General features: G+C 43.3%; 1 protein-coding gene across 3 annotated transcripts in view; it reads right to left on the bottom strand.

Annotated features, from left to right (window-relative positions):
- Nucleotides 1-1,057: 1,057 nt before the first annotated feature.
- Nucleotides 1,058-22,529, bottom strand: part of GRM3 (glutamate metabotropic receptor 3) — a 156,695-nt gene continuing 135,223 nt past the window's right edge. For all 3 annotated transcript variants that reach the window (XM_084643510.1, XM_084643509.1, XM_084643511.1), the window contains 3 exons: nt 15,215-16,281; nt 10,115-10,289; nt 1,058-1,730 (listed from right to left, as the gene is read on the bottom strand). In XM_084643510.1, coding sequence (XP_084499636.1) covers nt 1,657-1,730; nt 10,115-10,289; nt 15,215-16,281 — 1,316 coding nt within the window. In that variant the 3' untranslated portion in view covers nt 1,058-1,656. The remainder of the gene's footprint in view (nt 1,731-10,114; nt 10,290-15,214; nt 16,282-22,529) is intronic.

Here is a 22,529-nt window from a genome sequence, read left to right as displayed (position 1 = left end):
CCTTCGTTCCACAATTTCCTGGTTTGTTTTCTAGTAAATATTTTCAAACATCTGCATAGCCAAAAATTCTTTGAAGCAAGGCTTACTACCTGCCAGAGGAAGTGTGTTTTAAAGGGAGGCATAAGAAATTGTGGCATGATAGACAAGGAGAGATGGCTTGATCAATGTCCCATAGGAGAATGGAGATCTGAGGCCTGATTCTTGTTTACTTTAAGGACCTGTACACTGTTGGAGCCATGTGTGTTAATGAGACTCCGGCTCTGGAGAGTTTACACATTCAGCATACCTTGAATTACACCTGTCTTTAACTCCAATGTTTCAAACCCCATAGGTGCTTACGCTGAAGTCAATGGAAACTTTGCCAATGACTTCAGTGGGAGCAAGTCCTTAGCTAATATATGTTTACTTTCCTGAATGATTTATTGGAGTTAGTAGCATGTAAGATGTGAGTGTTTTAATAGAAGGGGAGGGACTTTGGAACAAGGTTCTAAAGGTTACATTATTTGCTTTGTTGAAGGTAGTTTGCAGCTGGCTTCAGAAGCTGTAGATTTCTATTTTGAATACAGATAGTTTGAATGCAAATATTGCCATAGAGATGCCACAATTTTTTTCTGGATTATCTTTCTTGTGAATATATTTTACAGGCCACATTCTCGTATGCTCCAGCTGCTTTGCACTGCGCCAGTGATGCAAAGCAGCTGTAAACCCAGTTTAACTGGCGGACTTAATGGGCTGTATAGCACCTTCATGTCACCAGATCAATACAAAGCAGCCATAGTATATATGTAGTCTTGTTTTGTCTTTTTTTTAAATTTAATCTGTCTAGATTTTTATACTGCATCAAGGTATTTTGAGTGCCTTACAACAATACATCAATCTAATGAATGATCTACCAAATAAAATTGTCGATAACCATTTTGATAACGGTTTCAGTACAATTTGATTAAAAATTTCATTTAAAACGTCATGAAAACTTTCACAAACATCAAGAATTTTTGCAGTTTTTTTGCTTTTGAAAAACAGGTCATTTTTCAACAACAAGCTTATTTGAAATTTTTCAGTGAGCTGTATTTACTCTCTAATTAAAGTCACGAAGCCAGAAGGTGGAACAGTGCAAGTCCATGCCAGCTGAGGCTCTAGCCCATTGTCTTTGAATCATAATTACCATGAAGGGAAGACGACCATGGTGACAAATGTTTACGGTTTTATTATTGGCATCTTTACATTAATACTGCTGTTTTGTGCTGAGAAAACAATCGGTTACGCATAATGTAACTGTTATATATAACATAGAAATGCAGTCTAAGTTCATTACAACAAGGAGCTACAAAAAATTTCATAGGAAAGAAAGTCACCTAACATTGCAACTGTGCTCGCAGCAAATCACTCTCCCACTTCTGAGTCAACACTGCAGAAATATGTGTGCTGTAAACCAAGGTTATTTACATGTCCCTTAGAACTGTTAATAACAGAGGCGCTAAAATCCGTCTAAAAAGTTCTAGAATGTCACTATATACTGTACAGTCCTCAAAAATAATTTATTATACTGTTTCTAAAAAAGGTTCTAGTTTTGTTTGTGTTGTTTTCTGGAGTGCACAACATGTGCAAATTTTAGCTAACAGTCTAAAAACTCAAGAACTGAACTGCAGGTCACAATCACAGAGATGAGGTGGTAGAATCTAGGACTTCCCTTCCATTGCAGACTGTCGGAACGTACATACTAGCCGACGCTGGAAGAGAGAGGAAAAAAACAAAACCCCATCATTAGCCACCTAGGACAAAACATTGGGGGCCTGATTCTCATTTACATTCAGGTCACTTTACGCCTCTCTGGAAGTGTAAAGGAGCCTTAAAGTGGATATGACTCTAATTTATTTGGAGTGGTATAAAGTAGCCTCAGTGTAAATAAAAATCACATCTTTGGATTTTTCATGTATCTTATTTTAGGGCCTGATTCTGTGAGGGGCTGAATGCTGTCCAACCTCACTAATTTCAACCGGCGAGAAGAGTGCTCAGCACCTTACAGGAATAGTTCATTAGCTTGCATTTCCCTCATCCACTCCATCTTTGCATCTGGTAATGCATATCACCCTACATCTGAATGTAAGGGAAATGGGTTATTTTATATGTTGAATGGAGTAGGGAAAATCTTTTATTTTAACAATTGTATGAGTTTGCCAACATATTTACTCCCCCTTTGATAACGTTCTGGCCTGGATCCCATTGACTTCCATGAATGCAAGATCAGGACCTCAGGATGTAAAATGTGTCCAGACCTAAAGGCCAGATTATGATGCCTTTACTCACACTGAATAGTACTTTACTTGACAAGTAGTTCTATTGGCTTCAGTGGAGTTACTCTTGGAGTAAGGTGTTACTCAATGTGAATATGAGTGTCAGAATCTGGCCCTAAATGCTTCTGCATCTTGACACTGGGATAGAGTGTTATCTTGTAAAAGCCCAGGGGATTTTAATTTTAAAGGAAACAGGTTTGTCCATCCCAGTTAGAATTATCCATTCGGCATCAAGAATGTGTTATCAGAGAATTTCGTTGACATGACAGTTCACAATAAGACAAAGCTGTGTTTGGCAAGATACATTAGGTTAACAGTAACAGTGACCCAGAGAAACCTGATGCCTTTATCAAAGCATTTAAAGGAAAAGCATGCATCAAGCACTGACTTTAAACTTGATCACACAGCGTAAAAGGCAATTTATGGATGATGGATACTTAGTTTCAGACCAATTCAGTAAAGACTGAGCCTTATTTTTCATACAGATGAACTTTTTATGCAGCTACAGAAGACAGCGCTTTACTAAATGGTTATGAAATTAAATTATACGCTCTAACAAATGAAGGGAAGGATGGTCCAATGGTTAGGGTGCTAGCCTGGGGCTTGGGATACCTGGATTTAATTCCCTGTTCTGTCTCAGATCTCCTGTTACCTTAAGCAAGTCATTTAGTCTCTCTCTGCCTCAGTTCCCCATCTGTAAAATCGGAGCTAATAGCACTGCCCTACTCCACAGAGGTCTTGTGACAAGAAATGCTTGAAAGATTATGAGGTGCTCAGATGCTACAATAATTGGGGGCCATATAAGTACCTAAGATAGAAAGATCTGGAGTATGACGAGAAACAAGATACCTTGCCTCTAGCACCATCTGTTGTGCATTTAGAATACATCTCTTACTCCTAAAGGAGAGGTCAAAATTAATAGTTGTTCCTAAGTTCTGTTAAAGGAAAAATTTCCGCTCTGCTGGTCTTTGTAATATCACATTAGTTTTTATAGCAGCAACCAACTGGTTTCCTACATCATCATGGAAGTAGGAACTCACTCAACACATTTTAAAGTGACCTGACATCCTGATTTGTCTGTGGTGCATGTTTTCCCATCCTCTTTCCTCATCATCTATTTGCTGTGACATTATTTGGAGTTACTGCCTTGTGTGATAGGATAGTCTGCCCCCTTAAGGTCAGCCCATCCCTGTCACATGTGTGTGTCCCTTTAAGATTTTGGAAGATCTGATATACCTACAGAGACCGAGAAAATATTGATAGAGAGGAAGAAGTGTTAGAAATAAGGGGTGCTTAGGAGGAAATCCTGTCCCTGTGTCTTTAAGAGCCTGGGACCAAGAGGGCATAGAGGGCTGGGCAAGAGCTGGGAGAAGGGGCCAACGTAAATGCTGCCTCCTCACTCCAGGCTGGGCACACATCGGCAGGAGAAGGCTGGTCTGCTGAGGGCTAATTATGGAAAAAAAGGCCAGCTGAAGGAGAACGGGCTAAGACCCTACAGCTGGCTAAATTACAAGCAAGGGTAGGGTGACCAGACAGCAAATGTGAAAAATTGGGACAGGGGATGAGGGGTAATACATAAGAAAAAGACCCCAAAATCAGGACTGTCCCTATAAAATCGGGACATCTGGTCACCCTAACCAAGGGGGAGAGCTGGGGACTCCTGTTTTGAGGTAGTGACCATCTGAAGCATGGTCCCAGCTCCAGGAGGGGGCTGAGGGTCTTCTGAACAGGAATGAGAGTTGACCGCTACTTCTATATGGACCCAGAGACGAGTGACCTCTAGTGACTAACAAAGAGAGTTACATTCTGTAGAATGAAAAGGAGGACTTGTGGCACCTTAGAGACTAACCAATTTATTAGAGCATAAGCATTCTGTAGAATGACTTCAGTCAGGCCCCACAAAGGGGGTATGTGTTTTGAAACAAGCTAAGTCTGGGTAACTGGTTGAGAGAACCAGAGGAGCACTGAGTGCAAGGCCAAGAAGAGCCACCAGGGGCTGAGCTGGAGGGCAGCATGCTGTGACGTCATGGCACATCAAATGTCACTGAATTGTTTCTTTGTTTGCTGCTTTCATCTGCTGTGTTCTGTGGCCCATTTTCTCCTTTATCTCCTTTACAACAGCAGAATAGATACACCTGACTTCTGTTTATGTATAGTGGGTCTGTTTATGTATAGGGACTTGGGGTCAGCTAGAAGCTAATTTGTGTAAGTCTTTTGACCTCTGGTGGGGATCTCAAAGCGTCCAGCAGACACAGAAATGAGTGTTGTGAAACGAATTACTGAAGGATGGTGTGTTAATATGTAGGCCTGCTTGTTAGTCTGATACAGAATTTGGGGTTCGATTTTTTTTTTTTAAATACTCTTTTATCCTTACTAATATGTGTGAACAAAGAGACTGTGTGTTGCATTTCCCACAACCAGATGGGTTTGTTAGTATAATGAGAAAAGATCAGGGATAGAGTTAAAGTGTTACTGGGTATGGTGGGAGTGTAATATACGAGTATATACTGGAAGGCTACCTGGCTCCTCTCTCAAGCCAAGATCAAGCAACCAGTCAGGAGGGGCAAAGGGAATGCAGGGGACGGTATTAGAAACACTAAAAGCCAAAGGCCTGGCCTTGGCCAGAACACAACCTCACTCCTTACTCCTCCCATGGGATACAAAAGACGTGCTACCAAGCCCCCAGACTCACAACCTTCCAAAATGGAACATGACCATAAGTTGTAAGTAATGGGACCTGGGCGTGCTAAAGAGGAAGAGGTGGGAATAGGCACACTGAGAAAAGGCTCTCTGGCATCAGAGCTCTGGATATGCTTGCTTGAAACCCCAATAAACATCGCATTGCCTCCACTTCAGATTTCTGGTCTTCTGCTTTCTGTCTGCAGGGTAGGGGGGAGGGGAAAACCCCTAGCAGGATGCCCAGTTGGCGCTCCATACACATAAAGAGAAAAAAGTAGCATAGAACTGGCATCCAAGAACCAGAATTAAGAAGTCAGAGCTCAACTCCCATTTGACACCTAAACCAATGACAGCAGCTGGATGCTGAGCACTAGTGAAAAATCTAGTCAATTTATTTAGGTCCCAAATAAGAGCTGAGACCTTTTGAACAACTGACCTGTAATAATCTCTTCAGTGCAGACTCCCTTCTTCAAGCCTTGGGCAAGTCTCTCAATCCCCCCTCTCACTTTTCTCATATGTAAAAAAAGGATAGGAGTACTTGTGTACCTGCTTTGATGAGGTGTTAAGAAGAGAAAAGATGTTATGCAATGTAAGTGATATATATAATTTACAGACTCCTTTATTTTTGCTGAACGGATGTACTTTTCCTTTGGAAAACAATCCAAGAACCAGTTGTCAGCAGCTAAGTCCATTTCAGCTGGTGAATTCCTGTGTTTGCTTCCTACGTACGTACGTATGTGTGTGTGTGCGCACCCTTCCTTAACTTCAACACCTCTCTCTGGAGAAATGACTTTAGAAAGGCCGCTGACTGTTCTGATGAAGTGTTGGCTAAGCACTTAAAGGCTACTGGTTCTCTCCTGAGATCTTCCAAGGTTTGCAAAATCCTCATGAGGACCCCAGGAGCTATTTGGTGTGTCTCGCTGCAGTATTTCATGTTGCAAACACCATTTTAAAATAGCTGATATGTTTTCTCAACTCCTCTTTTTTTTTCTTGGAAGGACACACCATTGGAGCAGAGGAATATCTTTCCAGGAGGATAAACAGGTGCTTAGGAGCTTGTGATGGGGTGTACTTGCCCCTCACTGGACAAGAAACCCCACACTCTGAGCAGAGGAAGCTGTGCCCCCACACTCCTACTGGGCATGCTCCAAGTGCTGGCTCAGTATAAAAGGGAACAGCCCGGCTCATTCTAGGCTGACTACCAGAGAGGAGTAGGAGTACCAGATGGTGGGAGCTGGAGACACTGAAACCCAGGCAGATACCCAGATGCCTGGGGATGCCTTGTGGAGGACGCAGTCGCTTGGCAGTAGCGGAACCTGAGGAAACCGGAAACCCTGAAGACGTCCAGGCCATAGTATCAGGGGGTACAGTAGGAAGAAGCCCAGGGAAACTAGGCAGTGGACCGGTTAGCGAACTGGGTTTTGAGTCAGCGTGTTTCAGTCGGATCCCAGCCAATTCAGTGGCATGCACACTTGCCACTACCAGGGCCCTGGGCTGGGATCTGGTGGAGAGGGAGGGCCCAGGTTCCTGTACCCTGGCACCTCTCTCCCTCCCCAGGAGTGGCTCACTTCCCTGACTCTGCCCATTAGGTGACATAACCCTGCTAAGGAGGGCAACCTTATTGCTAAGGAGGGCAACCACTAGGCCATACAGCCTGAGTGAGGGTGATTGCATTGGCTCTGGTCACTAGACCGCACAACCAGAATGAAGAGGTCAGCCATACTGACTGTGGCTACTAGGCCATACAGCGCAAGTGAGAGGGTGATTGTATTAACTTCAGCCATTAGGCTGTACTGCCCTGATGACAAGGGTGACCACGTTGACGCTGGCCATTGGGCCATATTGCCCTGAGACTAAGGGCACACAGGTAGACTTAACCATGGGGCTGTGATGCCCTTGCCCTGTCCCAAAGGGGGATGGGGTGTACTTGCCCTGTGACAAAGCTCTACAAGAGTGGAATCTAGGATGCAGCGGCATGAGAAGTAAACTAAAGTGTTGACTCTATTTTGGGGGACACAGGGAGAAGTGTTTGCATTCCATACATATTCCAGTCTGCAATGGAGCACTGCTCCTGTTAGGCAGCTGCTATTCCCTGATGCATAGCTTCTACCACATCCTCGTGAAAGCCAACCTCTATGCTCTCCCAAACAGTGTTTCAGCCCTCGCTGTCCCCTGGCCTCTCAGAGGAGGCCTGCGGTGGCAGGTTGCCCCAGTTCTTCCTGTCCTGAATAATGAAGAGTCCAATTCAGACCTAATAAGGGCATCTACCTGAGAACCACTCACATGAGCTTCCCTTTTTAGGGCAAACACAGCAAACCACATCCACGGAGAGAAGGAAGACCAAATGATGGGCTGGACCAACTGAGGGGCTGGCAGGAAAATACCCATTTGGATGGACTTATGCAGTGCCTTGACCAAAAAGCAAATTATTTCACTGCATATATATAATATATATATATATATATATATATATATTTTAGACACAGGGTCCTGGTTATTAGGCTCAATTTCTAGAGCAGCAAATGGATGCTTGGAGAGGTTAGGTTGCCTATCTCTCGTCACCCAGCAAATCAGTGGCTGAGGTGGGAGCAGAACCCAGCAATTCTGGTGCCCAGTCTGTTAGACTAAGTACTAGAGAGTACCTGTTTGTGAGCAAGGATTGTGGCCATCTCCTAGGTTTCCAGACGGCTATGTTCAAAGCAAAACATGCAGCTGGACAAATAGTATTGATCAGACGTGTGTTAAGCCATTTGTGACTGATGCAAAGCACCATCAAGACTGATAGGAAAACAAGCTGTCAGCCCAGGATGGATGGGGCAATTCTTTGGATCATTTTTTAAAAGGTGTCAGGGGCTTATTGAATTTCTCTTGGTGTTCTCAAGCTTTAATGGTGCTATGGAGAGAAACATCCCAATGATGAATTGGATGTGGACTGACGCAGAATTCCAGCAGACACCGAGAAGACCATGGCACTGGCGAGGATCAATCTGGATGACAAGTGCTTGGCATTTTATGAATGAGGGCTGTGCAGTTCAAAGAAAAAGAACCTTTAAAAATAAATCTCTTCACCAAAAAAAATACTTACAGGTGAATTGCAAAATAAATGCTTGGCCATTTCAAATGTTTCTTTATGATGTGCAGAAATATCTCAATTCTATTTTTTGGGGGGGGCGACCCTAGTTTCCTGCTTGGTTTTTCTTTTTTCACATGGGAAATACCAGGTCCTCACTTTTCTCTGAGGAAACCCACCTGGGATGAGGGGTGGAGGAGCTGTACAGGTGACTTAGAGCATTATGGGCCTGATGACATGCCCACTGCTGTGACTGGGGCTTTCCCCATTGAACTGAACAAGCTTTGGATCATGCCTCATGTGACATCACTTTCCAGGTCCTCCCAAGGTTTGTCAAGGTCCTTCATCAAACTAGGCAAGGGAGCACCTGATATTCCATTTTTTCCCTAAACTGAGAAAATAAACCTTCTTTTGAGGCCCTCTTTTCACATCAGAAAGGGCAAGGATGAAGTTTTTTCTCTGATGTTGCACTTTACCTTTGAGACTTAAAGATTTTTAGAATGAGTGTTCTTCATGTGGTTATAGACGGGACAAAAAACGCAGGATAACCTGTTTCAGTTGAATACAGTAGCATCTTTGTATTTATACAAAGGTGTAGTAAGGAGGAGAGCATCAGATGCCCTCATGAAAACACCAGTCCCAAATACTGATTTTCTTTTATTCTGTATCCATTACAAAGAAACAGAGCATATTCCAGGGTGAAATAATTGCAGAAATGTTTCCTTAAATAGAAACAGCCTCTTAACCGTCTCAGATACAAAATATGATGTAAAAATGCAAAGACCATTTTATACATATTTGGGCCCAATTTTCAAACACCATCAGCAACAGCAGCTCTCATTTAGGCATCCTTGATAAGTGGTCAGATTTCCAAATGTACTTTGTTCACAGTGGGAGCTCTGGAAAACCTGTCCGTAGCTGTGAGTGCTGAGCGCTTTTGAAATGTTTGCCAGCCTGACCTATCGAGTTCATCTAAATTTTCCAAAGTAATTAGTGATTTTGGGGTACCTCAGTTTTTTGGGGGTGGGGCAATTGGAGACATCTTAAAGGGCCTGGTTTTCAGAGTGGATGCTCAGCTATTTTGAGTTGTGGCAAGTTGGCCATCCCAAAACTGAGGCACCTAACAACCACTAATCACTTTTGAAAATTTAGATTATATTGTAAAGCCAACTGAATGGTTCAGAGTTAATATCCTTACAAACCTTCCCTTTTTCCTCCCCAATCCCCCCTCCTGCTCTGGGATGTTGTGCTCCTTCAATCGGTTTCCCAGGTTAGACATTGTGTCTGCTTTACTCTGTGAATGAGGTGCTGTTTGCTTGCATCCTTTACTAGTTAAGCTTGACAAGGAAAAAACAAAAATAAAGCTGACCTATTTTTTCCTAGCCAAAAACAACAGCAACTGATAAAATCCCAAATATGTGAATCTGTCTGGGAATAAGAGACTGAGATGGGAAAAGCAGATGAAGTGTTCTTGCACTGCGGCATCGATTGATATCCCAGGTTGTGACACTTATGTAGGGTACAACACATACTGGATATACAGAAGCAGTTTTTGCTGTCCCTTATGTGCATTATAGGGGAATTAGCTGAAGTGGTTTGACTCAAAGAATTTTCTTGAAACCCAGGTAATAACAGCCATTGAGAATGTGCTGCATGGGGGACCAAGTCCTGCTGTAATGTTGTTCTGACAGGAAGACTCCAGAGCAATCTGCTCTGCCTGTTATGAGAGGGACAGGAACTGTGGTTCTGCAGGCACTGTGCAATTATGGGCCTGATCCAAAGCCCCCTGTATTCAGTGGAAGTCTTTTTTTTCATTGTCTCCAATGGGCTTTGGATCAGGCCAGCTGTGAGCAGAACACATGTGCTGTGAACAAGGGTTGTTCTGTTCTCACCAGACTTGAGTAATGATTTCGTGAAGGTTCATAGCCAATCCCACACTCAGGTGAATGCAAAAATGTCCTGCAGTTCTTAATGATTGCAGATTCCACTACAAGTGAAAACTCTCTAGCTCTCCTTGAACACACTTACCGCACAAGGCATGCCATACATAGGTGACGGATTCTTTACTTACACTGGGAGTAAGTGGTTCCGGTCCCACTGACACTGAACCTGTTGAGATGGAGTCTGTGAGTGACCACGTTCTTCTGTGGCTGGAAGAGGATGATGTGCACTTTGGGCGCGAACAAACAGCCCAGCACAACAAAGCCACTCAGACTGACAGAGATGCACATGGTTGTGGTCTGCACCTAGGAGAGAGTTATTGAAAAGTCAGTGCTGTTAAATGCCAGGCAGTGAGGCAGCATGTACCACAAGTGAGAATGTGACCATGGTAGTCACTGTGGGAGCTACTTACTGCTAGCTGTTTGTTTTTAATTTCTATAGATTTCTTGGTACCAAATTCACAGCTGTTTTTTCAGAAGGTCTAGAAATGAATGTGGCTTCAGAAAGTACTAATGATATGACTGAAAGCCCTAAAAAAATCAGCTCTACCAATGCCTTCTACAATTTAGGATATCAGACAGCACACCCCAGCATTCATGGCACAGTTTGTTACTGCATGCTGTAATGCAAATTGTTTATGTATTTCAGCATGCTAAACTCTGATCTGAATAGCACTGAGAGGCAGAAATGCAAAATTCCAGAACAGCCATAATACAGCAGTAGGAGGAAACATATCTCAGTCTTGCATCAACAGCGATCTATCCTGGACGATCCATTGACTTGTTCCACGTCTAACTCCCACGACCCTGTGATTCCCAGTGATTTACCTAAGGCCTAGATGGTACCCTGCTGATCAGAACATAAGGGGCTGCCTGCTTCAGTGTATGACAGCTAGCCTGGACACAAGAAGGCTAGTCAGATGCTCTGCAACACTGCATCCCTGCCGCATTCCTGGACAAAGCAGAGCACTTTCAGTAAAGCCTGGGATCTATGTGTGGCAAAAGGCATGCTGTACGGGACCAGATGAGGTCCTAAGAGATGGCTGTGCTATGCAGCGAATCCACTTGAAAGTTAATTCAGCCTAAGGCCTCAATCTTGATAAGTGACAAGCAACCCTTTGCATTCATGAAGAGGACCACTGACTTCAGTGAGATTTTGAGCAAGCATAAGGGCCGGCTCAAACAGGTCCGTTTGTGAGACTGGGTCTTAAAGCTACATTAATGCAGACACAATTTCTCTCTGCTGTGAAATCCCTTTGTGGGGGGTCAGAAGATTCTGGAGGTAGCAACCAGTGGGCCAATCATTGCTTGTCCTTACAGTTTCATGGAGCCATTATCTAATCTATGTAACAACACTCATCATTGTGATAACTGGCTGCCAGTTCGCTGCCTCAGGTTCACTTTAGTTTCTTTTCTTCAGAGCAGATTCCTCAATTAAAAGGTAGAATTACATGTTCTCAAACTCTATTACTTAATCTGGATTATTACACAAATAGGGCCAATTCTGCCTTCAGTTACATTCATGCCAAACTTATAGATTAACACTGCTATGGGGCTCAACTCTCAAAATAAACTTTATAAGGGAAAAACGAGAGCAGAGAATGGCCTTTGTCATTATATGCAGTGTTGTTTTTGCCACGTTGGTCCCTAGCGAGAAAAGGTTGGGGAGGGAAGCGATATCTTTTATTGAACCAACTTCTGTTGGTGAGAGAAACAAGTTTAGGAGCTTACACACAGCTCTTCTTCAGGTCCTTTCTTTGGCTGCTTTATCTCAATCCTGCTAAGGGACCCTGACCAACAGCCATTTGTATCCATGCGGAGGATCTTTCTTTCTTTCTTTCTTTCTTTCCCTTTCCTTGTCGTCGTCTTCATCATTATATGTATTCACAGAGCACCAAGCAGATGGTCTGTATAATTAATAGAATAACCCCTTACAAAAAGCGCTTACTTCAAGCTTTGCTCAGTGCATGGTACTCAGATGCCACATGGGGGTGGGGAGAACCATTTAGGAACCTGAATGGACACAGAGAGAACATGAACACCCTGCCACATTTCCATTCATTCCTCTTTCCTTGCTTTCTACTGGCCCGAGCCAAAACGCACTAAAGTCAGTGGCAAGACTTCCATTGATTTTAATGCAGTTTGGATCAGAACTTAAATGAGAAACTACCACACACCTCTTTTCATGAGAGCACAGTAAACTGAGTAGTAGGACAATTTAACATCTGATTGTGTTAGAACTTATCTAACCCCCAGACTTTTCCCCTCTGGCACATCTCTTACAGTTGCATCCCCTAAGGCTAGGCTAAGATGAATCTTCAGCTGAAAAAAAACTAAATACATTAATTGCTCTCACTGGTGCAAATTTGTGAGTGACTATTTAATAACATCAGGTCCTACTATTTCATTGATTCTGAAGTAGGACTACCCGCTGAAGTCAAAGTGGAACTTTGTAAAAATCAATGGTGTGAAATAGCCCTTTTCCCTCTAACCTAGGAAAGGGCACTTTGTTTCTTCCCGTGGTATTTGTATTAATTAACTGGGTGAATTCTACATTTTATTTTATTTCATTTTCAGTTTTTAAAATGCGCCCAAATCTCTGCATACGTTTCCCAGTAGCTGCCCATATTTTCACCCTTATTCATGCATCCGAAACCAGTTTCAAATATAATAATAAAAGCTCAGTCCAGTCACCATTCACTTATTCATTGTTGTTATGTCTCCTGGGTTGTTTTTTGTACCAACTTCCCAAATAATAGCTCCAGAGAGTGACCCCACCAGCATTGTTTTACAGGAGAATGGAATGAGTAGGTTACCGTTCGATTATAGATAACAAAAGCATCACTTATTATGTATAAAATTTTAGTCCATTTAGTAGGATCAGTGGCTGGAATTTAAGTGAGATTAACAGTGTTCAGACACCCAGAGTGGGAGCTGCCAAAGCACCTACATGAGAGTTCCATTCACTTCAGTCCTTCCTTTCCTGAAATTAAGTCAATGAGACGTGCGCTCCTGACTAACTTCAGGTGCTTTAGGAAATCCCACTGCTAAAACCTACTTCAATTCAATGGAGGTTTTGCACCCAAATCCCCAGGGTTTCTTTCAAATCTCAGCAATAGATAACAGAGTTGGAAAATATCACTTAAGTCATCTAGTTTTATCCCAATCACGCTATAGGACTAGTCTTTCTAGCATACCCACTAATGCCTCATTATATCTGTCCCCACCCATTGAACACTGTGTCCACCTCACTACCCAATTACTTTTAGTGTTAAGAACTTTTCCCCAGTGCCTATCTTTTCCTTCATTGGCTGCATGCCATTTCTCCTTGTCCTAACTTCTTGTGAGACTAAATAATCCCTTTCTTGTTACCTTGAAGTTATTTATAGACTAATCATGTCTCCCTGGGTTCTCTTGTCTAGACTAGACACATTTAGCTCTCTTCGTTTCACTCTGTGTGACTTTTGTTATCCATCCTTGTACTGTCTCTAGTCTTTCTGTACCTTTCCTAGGCTAAGGAAACTGGAACTACACATAATATTCTTGGTCTGGACCCATCAAGCCTGAGTAGAGTGCAGACAGTTGAAAATTTTTTGACTACACTTCCTATTGAAAAATGCTGTTTTGTCAAAAACAAAATGTTTTGTGGAAACATGTTGTTTTTGATGGGAAGGTTATACAGGTCCAGGAGGGACTCTCTAGAGAGAGATAGAGGACCCAACCCCAGAATAGCTAATAGCCTAGTGGTTAGAGTACTCACATAGGATTATGGGAGACCCAGATTTAAGCCTCTGATTTGGAATAGCGACTTGAACTGGGGTCATCCACATTCTTGACGACTACTCTAACCACCAGGCTATTGGCTTTTAGGGGATGTCTCTCTCTCTAAAAAGTTCAAAAGGTCTACTTTCATTCCACGTTTCATTGGAATGAAACCACGTTTTGAAATGAAACAATTGTTCCTTGGCCAACCCTAATGTAGAACGATGCTATTAACTCCCCTGTTATCTCCCTGACATATACCACCAATTAGATCTGGACAAAAAATGTTGGTGAAATAGCTTGTTTGCCAAAAAATGCAGTTTCAGGGCAACCAAAACTATGAGTGAATGCACGTCGAAACTGGCAAATAGTTTTGGCCGAATAAATGTGAAAAAGTTCATATTAACTATTTCAACTATTTTTGAAACAAAATGTTTTGACTTTTCATTTCCAGTGACATTTTGTTTAGAATTGCTGCTAGATTTGTTTTGTTTTTTTAAAAAAACTTAAAGGATAACAAACACCTGAAAATATAACAAAACTGAAAAAAATATCATTTAGAGTCCAACAAAATGTTTTGTTTAACCTGAAATTCTTTTTCTGGATATTTTGGATCAGCCAATGAATAAAAAAAAAAAAAAACAACAACATTTGTTCAACTTGACTGCCAATGACAGTCTTGTCTTTTAGTCAAGAACATAAGAACAGCCATATTGGGTCAGACCAAAGGTTCATCTAGCCCAGTATTCTGTCTTTTAACAGTGGCCAATGCCATGTGCTTCAGAGGGAATGAACAGAACAGGTAATCATCAAGTGATCCATCCCTGGTCACCCATTTCCAGCTTCTGGCAAACAGAAGCTAGGGACACCAACCCTGCCTTATCCTCCATGAATTTATCTAGTTCTTTTTTGAACCCTGTTATAGTCTTGACCTTCACAACATCCTCTGGCAAAGTTAATTTTATAAAATTGACAGAAAGGTGAATGAATACAGTGAAACTTGGTGTAAGGACCATGTACCACAGCTACCTCCCTCATTTTAGTAATCCTGAAGTTTACTGTACAGTTTGGTTAAGCTTTTAGTTAAAATTCACCTTTATTAGATAACTGTTTTCTGAACCCTTGGTCTGACCTATTGTAACTGTGACTATCCGTAGTAATATACCAGTGCGTGAATATTTTACCCATGTGCTTCTGCCTCCATCAGCCAGACCTACTGTTTAGTGTAAAAACATTCTCTGAACAACCATAGTTCAAAGCAAGTCCATCATCTGCTTAGAAGTAAAGTAACATTTTCATATAAAGCAATCAGCTGATGTGTCTTATGCTTAGCAGGGCATTAACAATGAAAAGGGAATGTATGCCAGGGGCACTGGAGAGCACAAAAGTGAAAGATGTTTTTAGGAAAATGCCAGGTTCCTGCTAAGTTGATGCACGCAGTTTATAGAAACAAATGTCCAAAGACTTACTCTGTAGTCACTAGATGTCACATAAAATATGGGGAGGAAGGCCAGCCAAATGATGCACGTTGTGTACATTGTGAAACCGATAAACTTGGCTTCGTTGAAGTTCTCTGGGCACTTCCTTGTTTTGAAGGCATATATAGTGCATAAGACTACAAGGATTACATCGTATGTTAAGGAGATTAACATACTCGAATCTTTGACATTGCATTTCAATATGACAGTCTCCCTTTTCTCAGGAAGAGTATACCGTCTGGTGCCCGGGGACTCCACTATGAGCCACACACACACCACCACGATCTGTACCAGGATGAGGCTCAGGCAGATGAAGACCTGAGAGCTGGGGCTGATGAATTTAGGCCGTTGAGCACCATTCTTCACACCGTTAAATATTCTGGCTATGCAGTTTGTCTTTGTCAGAAGGGCGGCATAGCAAACTGAAAAGGAACTTCCCAGCCCCAGACGGCGTAAGGTGCAGATGGCCGGAGAAGGCTTGGCTATGAAGAAGAATGTCATGCTATAAGACAGGAAGACCCCGAAGAGTAATATGTAACACAGTTCACGGCCGGAAGCTTTGACCAGGGGAGTGTTGTTGTGCTTGATAAAGACTGCCACGACCATGAAGGTACAAATAAAACCCAGACATGCAATAGTAACGGGGCCTATTGCCCAGGCATCTTCCCACTTGACATAGTCTTCTGGTAGGTCATAGCAGCCAGTCAGGTCAGCAGTGGGCCACTGTCCAGGCCCGCAGTCTGCACAGGTAAATTCATCAGCCAAGTATTCAAAGGGCTCACAGGCAATGCAGATCCAACAGCAGACATCTCCTGGCTGCATGTTCTTCATTTCATTAGGAGCGCAGGGGTCGCTACACTGGGAAGTGGGGACAGAGCTTCTGGACCAGTGAATTGAGTCTATGTCCAGTGACAAGATTTCTGCCCAGTGACCAACCTTCAGGTAGGAATATCTGCCTCCGGTGTACTGGAAATTGAACACGTTGTATCGGCCTAGCCCATCTCCATAGGTGTCAAATTTGACCACGCTGTCCGCAGCATTGGGAGGGTTAAATGGAGCTGTCAAAAACAGAAAGAGAGGAAATGAACAGAGAGACTCTAAGCATTTTTCTTTCTTTTGGCAGGCATGTCTATCTAGCAAGACACTGTCAGTTTTTTAGACCATCTAGAGCGAGTGAGGTATTTTGATCCCAAACATCAATTATGAAATTTTCTTATTGGTAGAAGCACCTGTTCAAGGAACAGCTGTGTTATGAATGACCAAAAGATCAAGGTCAGGTCTGAGACTTTACTGCAAATCTAAGGGAAGCAAGCTTTCCAATAGCTAAGAGCATGCATTTGAAATCCTAATGGTCTAAATATTGTTTTTCAAATTTGGTCTTGCTGTGGAGGTCACCTGTGAAAAGATTTCTCTATTACAAAGTGGCATCCCATGCTAAAGCTATGCACATGGGCCAAATTTCAAAATTATACATGTCCCAACTATATGGAATGCACTGCAGAGCACTTCATATGAGATAAATCCTTTCAAGGGTCTCCTCCTTTTCGAATACCTCCATTTCCCACTGTTTTCGTTTCAAAATATTTCATTCTACAGACTATCAAGAACATCTCCGCAGATCATTGGTAGCATGTGGACTAAGCCACTGGACTAGGAGCAGTTCACCTCTGACCACTCTTTCAAATGCACATTCTAAATATATACAGAGTCAGCCTGGAGCCCTCCCCACACTGTGAAGGATGGAAAAAATGTAGCATTTATCATCTGTAAGGCCCTTTCCCCCAGATTTACAAAGACATCTCCTATTTGACCTATGTGCTAGATATTAATGAGCTCTACAAAGGCTATCAAAATGTACAATGGCTCAAATCCTCAGCTGGTGTAAAACTGGCATAGCTCTGTGAAGCTATGGAGCTATGGCTGAAGATCTGGTTCAATACTTTTTTTAAGTTTGCTAGGCTCCTATTAACTTACAAGAATGAACTCATTTGACAAAGCTCATATTTAACTTTGCACTGAATATGCTATTCCTTGGATGGACAAACTAGAGATTGTATCCTGCTACTTCCCTATTTAAAAATATGCATTTCACTGATCTACATATTTTCTGAATTTTTCCTCTTGGACCCAGCTGAATTAAAAAATACATTGAACATGGACAGCAACTGCTTGGATATCACACATTCTACATCCTCCGTTGTTACTGGTGCAAATGTTTCAGAGGTAAGTCATGCTCCTAGCTGGTTTTTCCGAAGGTGGGTTTCTAGTAACCTTAGAGGTAAAGCATAATAGCCTCCACCTTTATCCCCTATTCAATTGCATGCTGATACCTTCTCTCCCACCACAAGGGTATTGTCCCACATTCGTTGCATGAAGATACAAGAGGAGAGCTCCCTTGTAGCCTGTGACTATAAGAAGACCATCAAATAGCATGAGAAATTTTAGCACCTGGAAAGGAAGTTGCTAGACTAATGCATGCTACTTTAAATCCTGCATATGCCTGGAAAAGTTATAATGTCAGGAGAAAGGAGGAAGAAGGGGAAGGGAACTTTCCCCAAACCATTCAAACCCCTCCGATATCCCCATTGTATATGCAATCCTGAACCTTTGCATTGTCTCTTGTCGTTCAGGAAAGGGGATCATTGTTGGCAAGAGCTCAGTGTTATTCAATGGAATTCACCCTGCAAGTTAGAAGGCATTTTAAAGGATCCTCTTGGTAAGAAGCAGTTTGGATCTTGACAGTGTAAAATGAAGCCAAAGAGAGGATTTCTTTGGAACGATCTGATTGAGAGGATGATATTGAAGTAATTATAAATTCCATAACAATTTCCTGACATGCTTTTGTATCTTATTATTATTGCATCCTAAACAGTTAGAAATCTATCATACTTTGCTTGACTATATTGATTTTGTTACAGCTCTTTGTTAAGCTGCCTGGCATGCGCTGCTGTGGTCCAAGGCCGCGCTTGGGGAATGGATAAAAAACTCATGAACTGGAACTGTGACCTTCTGTGGGGAATCAATATTGTAGCACTTCGGACTGTTAAAGCTCTGGAGTGTTTTGGTTTTTTCCACAAGCTGCGGTTCGCAAAGGGAATGAAGAATTATTAAAAATGTAAGAGGAAATGGCAATTACAAGGTGATTTATTGTACCTCTCTCGCTGCAGCACAAAAGGTGAACAGCATCATTGGCAGGAAGTGAAAGTGTATTTACTGCGGGTGGGCAATAAAAGATTTCTCTGCTGGTGTGTCTGGTGATGGAAGTGGTTCCCCTGCCCTTGCTAGAATAAATCTCCCCTTCCCTTCCCTTTCCTTCCCTCCCCCCCTCATCTCACATTGCAGTTGGTTAATAGCTTTTATTCTGTCAAACTCTTATTTACATAGGCAAAGCCCTTTAGTTAAATATATATATATAAATATATATAAATATATAAAGCCTGCTGCAGTTTCCACGATATGCATCTGAGGAAGTGAGCTGTAGCTCACGAAAGCTTATGCTCTAATAAATTGGTTAGTCTCTAAGGTGCCACAAGTCCTCCTTTTCTTTTTGCGAATACAGACTAACACGGCTGCTACTCTGAAACCTTAGTTAAGGATGTAATTTCCCTCTCCAGTTTACAATCCATTTCCTTTGGATTTCTTGGGGTAGATGGATTGTATTTTTTAAAAGCATTCACGGCCAAATTCTGTCTCCCTTAGCTGACGGCTGCCTCTTGGCTGATACCCTGGGGACTAAAGATACCTCCAGAGCTAAAAGCATGAGCTAAAGCCTTGTGGCTGTGCGGTGGCCCTGAGGGTCAGGGGGAACTTTCAAACACACAAATCTATCTAATATCTAAGTCCGCAGCTCCTCCCATTGGTTTCACAGGATGGACCGTGACATTAGGCAAATCTCAGAGCAAAGAAGTGGTGCATAAGCTGCACCTGCCTAGGAGCAGTCCTAGAAGGCATTGACACACAGGTACTCTCTTCCCTTACTTGCACTGAGGAGGGGTAGGGAAATAGTAATTTACTGCTGAGTTACGCCAGCTGCAAATTAGTCAGCTGTGCTGGGGGTTAGAGCCGAAGCTTCACCCATTGCTGTCTCGTCCCAGCCCACTTCCCACCCATCTGCTTCAGCATGTAGCTCAGCTTTCGCTTGTGAGGCTACTCTCCAGGTCTGGGTAGCAATGGTGTAAGGGGAATACTTATTCCCCCCGTGTGGGTGGCACAATCTAGCCCAATGAGACTCCTGGCAGAGCAAAGCGCTCCCCTGCATGACTAAAGGCAGCAGATACTTCCCTGGAACAGCCAGGCCTCCCTGAAATGACAATCTCCATGAAACAAGTAGCAAACTCCCAATACAGGACAACGAGAGGGAAGATTAAATCAGTTCCTCTCCCCGCACCCTCAGCCAGAAGCACCGTTAATATAAAATCATAATGCAGCACTTAACAGCGCTTCAGCAACGTGCTGTCATTGCCACTGTCTTATTTCATTATTCGTAGCACGTATGGAGATTGTGGAAACTGTTAGCACCCGCTTAATTTTGACAGTTTATTCACTGGGCAGCAGTGGGTCAAATCCTGCGAGGTGCTGAGCTACTGGAACTAGAGATGCGCAGCTAGTCTCAGAATCAGGGGCTGGAACCGGCCAAGCACTTAGTGGTGTGCTCAACTCCAAGCATGCGGCTTCATGGGGCTGCACGTGTGCTTATGGTTAGGTACGTGCTCAAGTGCTTGGCTGATTGAGGGCCAGAGTTCTTGGCATCCTGCAGTAGTAAACCCCAGCACTGCAACCTGGTTAACAAAGGTGATCATCAATATTAAAAATAGTACCTTTTATATATGTATATAAATATTGGCATTCAGGCATGGCCTTAGACAACCTTGCACACTGGTTGCAGAGAGCTACAGAAAGTAAGACCCCCTATTCTATGTGTAAGGGGACTGTTGCCCCCTTACTAACATTCAGTGGGGGTGTTCTAGTTGCTAGCTCCCAGTACTAAAAGGGGGAAGGGTCAATGGGGAATCAGGACCCTGAGACTGCCAGTCCCTAGGAACAATGGGGAGAGGCCAATGCTCCAGGTCTGAATGAGAGGGCGGGCAGGCTAATCAGGGAATCAGAAGGCCAGGGACTCTGTCCCTCTGTCCTCTGTGTGAACTGGATTTGCCTGGGTCAGACAGAGTGGGACCAAGCTAAGGAGATAGCAGGGGCCCAAGCTGAGCTGGGGAGCAGAGCTGTGCCAGATCCAGAGGGACCAGAAAAGCAGCCCAGTGAGAGCAGACCCTGTGCTGGGAGCAGAGCTGCAGCAACCAGACCCAGAGGGGCCAGAAAAGCAGCCCACGAAGCAGGTCAGTGCTGGGAGCAGAGTCACAGAAGCAGCCTGCAGAGCAGACTTGCCCTGGGAGGAGAGCTGCAGCAACCAGAGCCAGAGGGGCCAGAGAAGCAGCCCAGGGAGCTGGAGGCAGGGCAGCAGCCGTGCTGAGGCAGAGTGGAGCTGGGGCCGGAGCAGTCCAGAGCCAGGTGTCATGAGCAGCTGGGGAGAGCGAGGGGGGACCCTGGGTAGTGGGCCCAGCACAGGGAGACGCCTCAGCCAGGAGGCTCTGCAGGCCAGACTCGGAGGGGGATTGGTAACCCCGACAGGGAGGGGGCAACCCTGGGAAGAAGGGCCCTGCCACCTAGAGCCTGAGAGCGTGTGGCCACCACCAGAGTGAGTGTCCAACCCACAGCATCCCTATAGCACAGCCAGGGCCTGAGAAGGAGGCCTGGGACTTACAAGGAAGAGACTGAACTGCCCTGACATTCCAGAGACACTGTTTGTGATGTTCCCTGCCACAGAGCGGGGTGATGTGTTTCCTTTAACCTTTCCCATTTTTCCTTATTCTTTTTAAAATTAATTGTTGATTAAATAACTTGCATTTGCTTTAAATTGTATGTAATGATCAGTGGGTCAGAGAAGTGGCCAGTGCAGAGAGAGTACCCTGGAGTGGGGACACCCTAGCCCCTGTCTTAGGTGACCACAGCAGGGTTGGGGGTCAAGCCCCCAGGAATCCTGGGCCCAGCCTTGTTGGGGTTACGAGGACTTTGCCAGACAGGAGAGTGGAATGGGAGTCCTCAAGGACAGGGAGGCCTCTGGGTAAAAGAAGTGGGAGTGAGGACTCGGATCCTTTTGCTAGCCCACTTCACCGGGGTAGTGCAGAAGCTAGGAAAGTTCCCCACAATAGCGGGACTTACATATGCACAGTTACACATGTGCTTAACTTTAAGCATTCAAGTGGTTGACTGCAATGAAGCATGTGCAAAAATGTTTGCAGGATAGGGGTCCAAGTTTGTAAAGACAATTAGTCTTACAATTAAAGTGATCGACTCAAGGAACTCATCTAGGGTGACCAGATGTCCCAATTTTATAGGGACAGTCCCGATATTCAGGGATTTCTCATATAGACGCCTATTACCCCCCATCCTCTGTCCTGATTTTTCTCACTTGCTCGCTGGTCAACCTAAACTCATCTATTTAGATTAACAAAGAGAAGATTAATGGGTGACTTGATTATAGGCTAGAAGTACCTACATAGGGAACAAATATGTAATAATGGGCTCTTCAGTCTAGCTGAGAAAGGTATAACACGATCCAATAGCTGGAAGCTGAAGCTAAACAAATTCAGATTGGACATAAGGCATAATTTTTTAATAGTGAGTGTAACTAATCACAGGAACAATTTACCAAGGGTCATGAGGGATTCTCCATCACTGACATTTTTAAATCAAGATTGGATGTTTTTCTACAAGATCTGCTCTAAGATTTATTTTGGGGAAGTTCTCTGGTGTGTGTTATGCAAGCGGTCAGACTAGATGAGCACACTGGTCCCTTCTTGCCTTGGAATCTATGAATTACAGCTGTCTTTCTGCCCATGCACATACAGACAGATGCTTGCATTTTTGGTGGCAGTCGATAGATAAAAATAAATTACAATGCTTGTGTGAGGGTTGAGAGACTTTCAATCCTTTGGATAAGGAGGCTGAAATCATTTGACCAAATGGTGATTGATTAAATTAGAATATGGGGAACCAAAGAATGCAAATGAAACCCTTTGATGGTAGTAATTAATGTAGCTGTTGATTATATATAAAATTACAGAAGCATTTTTCACTTGGTATTTATCAACATAATGTAGCTGATGTAGCAATGTACATCTCAAGGTATAACAGAGAAGCTGACTTCATATTACTGAAAAAAACCCACCACACTGAAGACAAGAATCCATAATGATAATAAAATAGAAGTTTAGTCTATAGAATAAAAGGAATAATTTCTAAATGACAG

This window comes from Lepidochelys olivacea (genome assembly GCF_965140295.1).
Source record: "Lepidochelys olivacea isolate rLepOli2 genome assembly, chromosome: 1".
Classification (NCBI taxonomy): domain Eukaryota; kingdom Metazoa; phylum Chordata; order Testudines; family Cheloniidae; genus Lepidochelys; species Lepidochelys olivacea.
The sequence above is the reverse complement of the archived record's forward strand: the minus strand, read 5'-3'. Positions and strand labels throughout refer to the sequence as shown.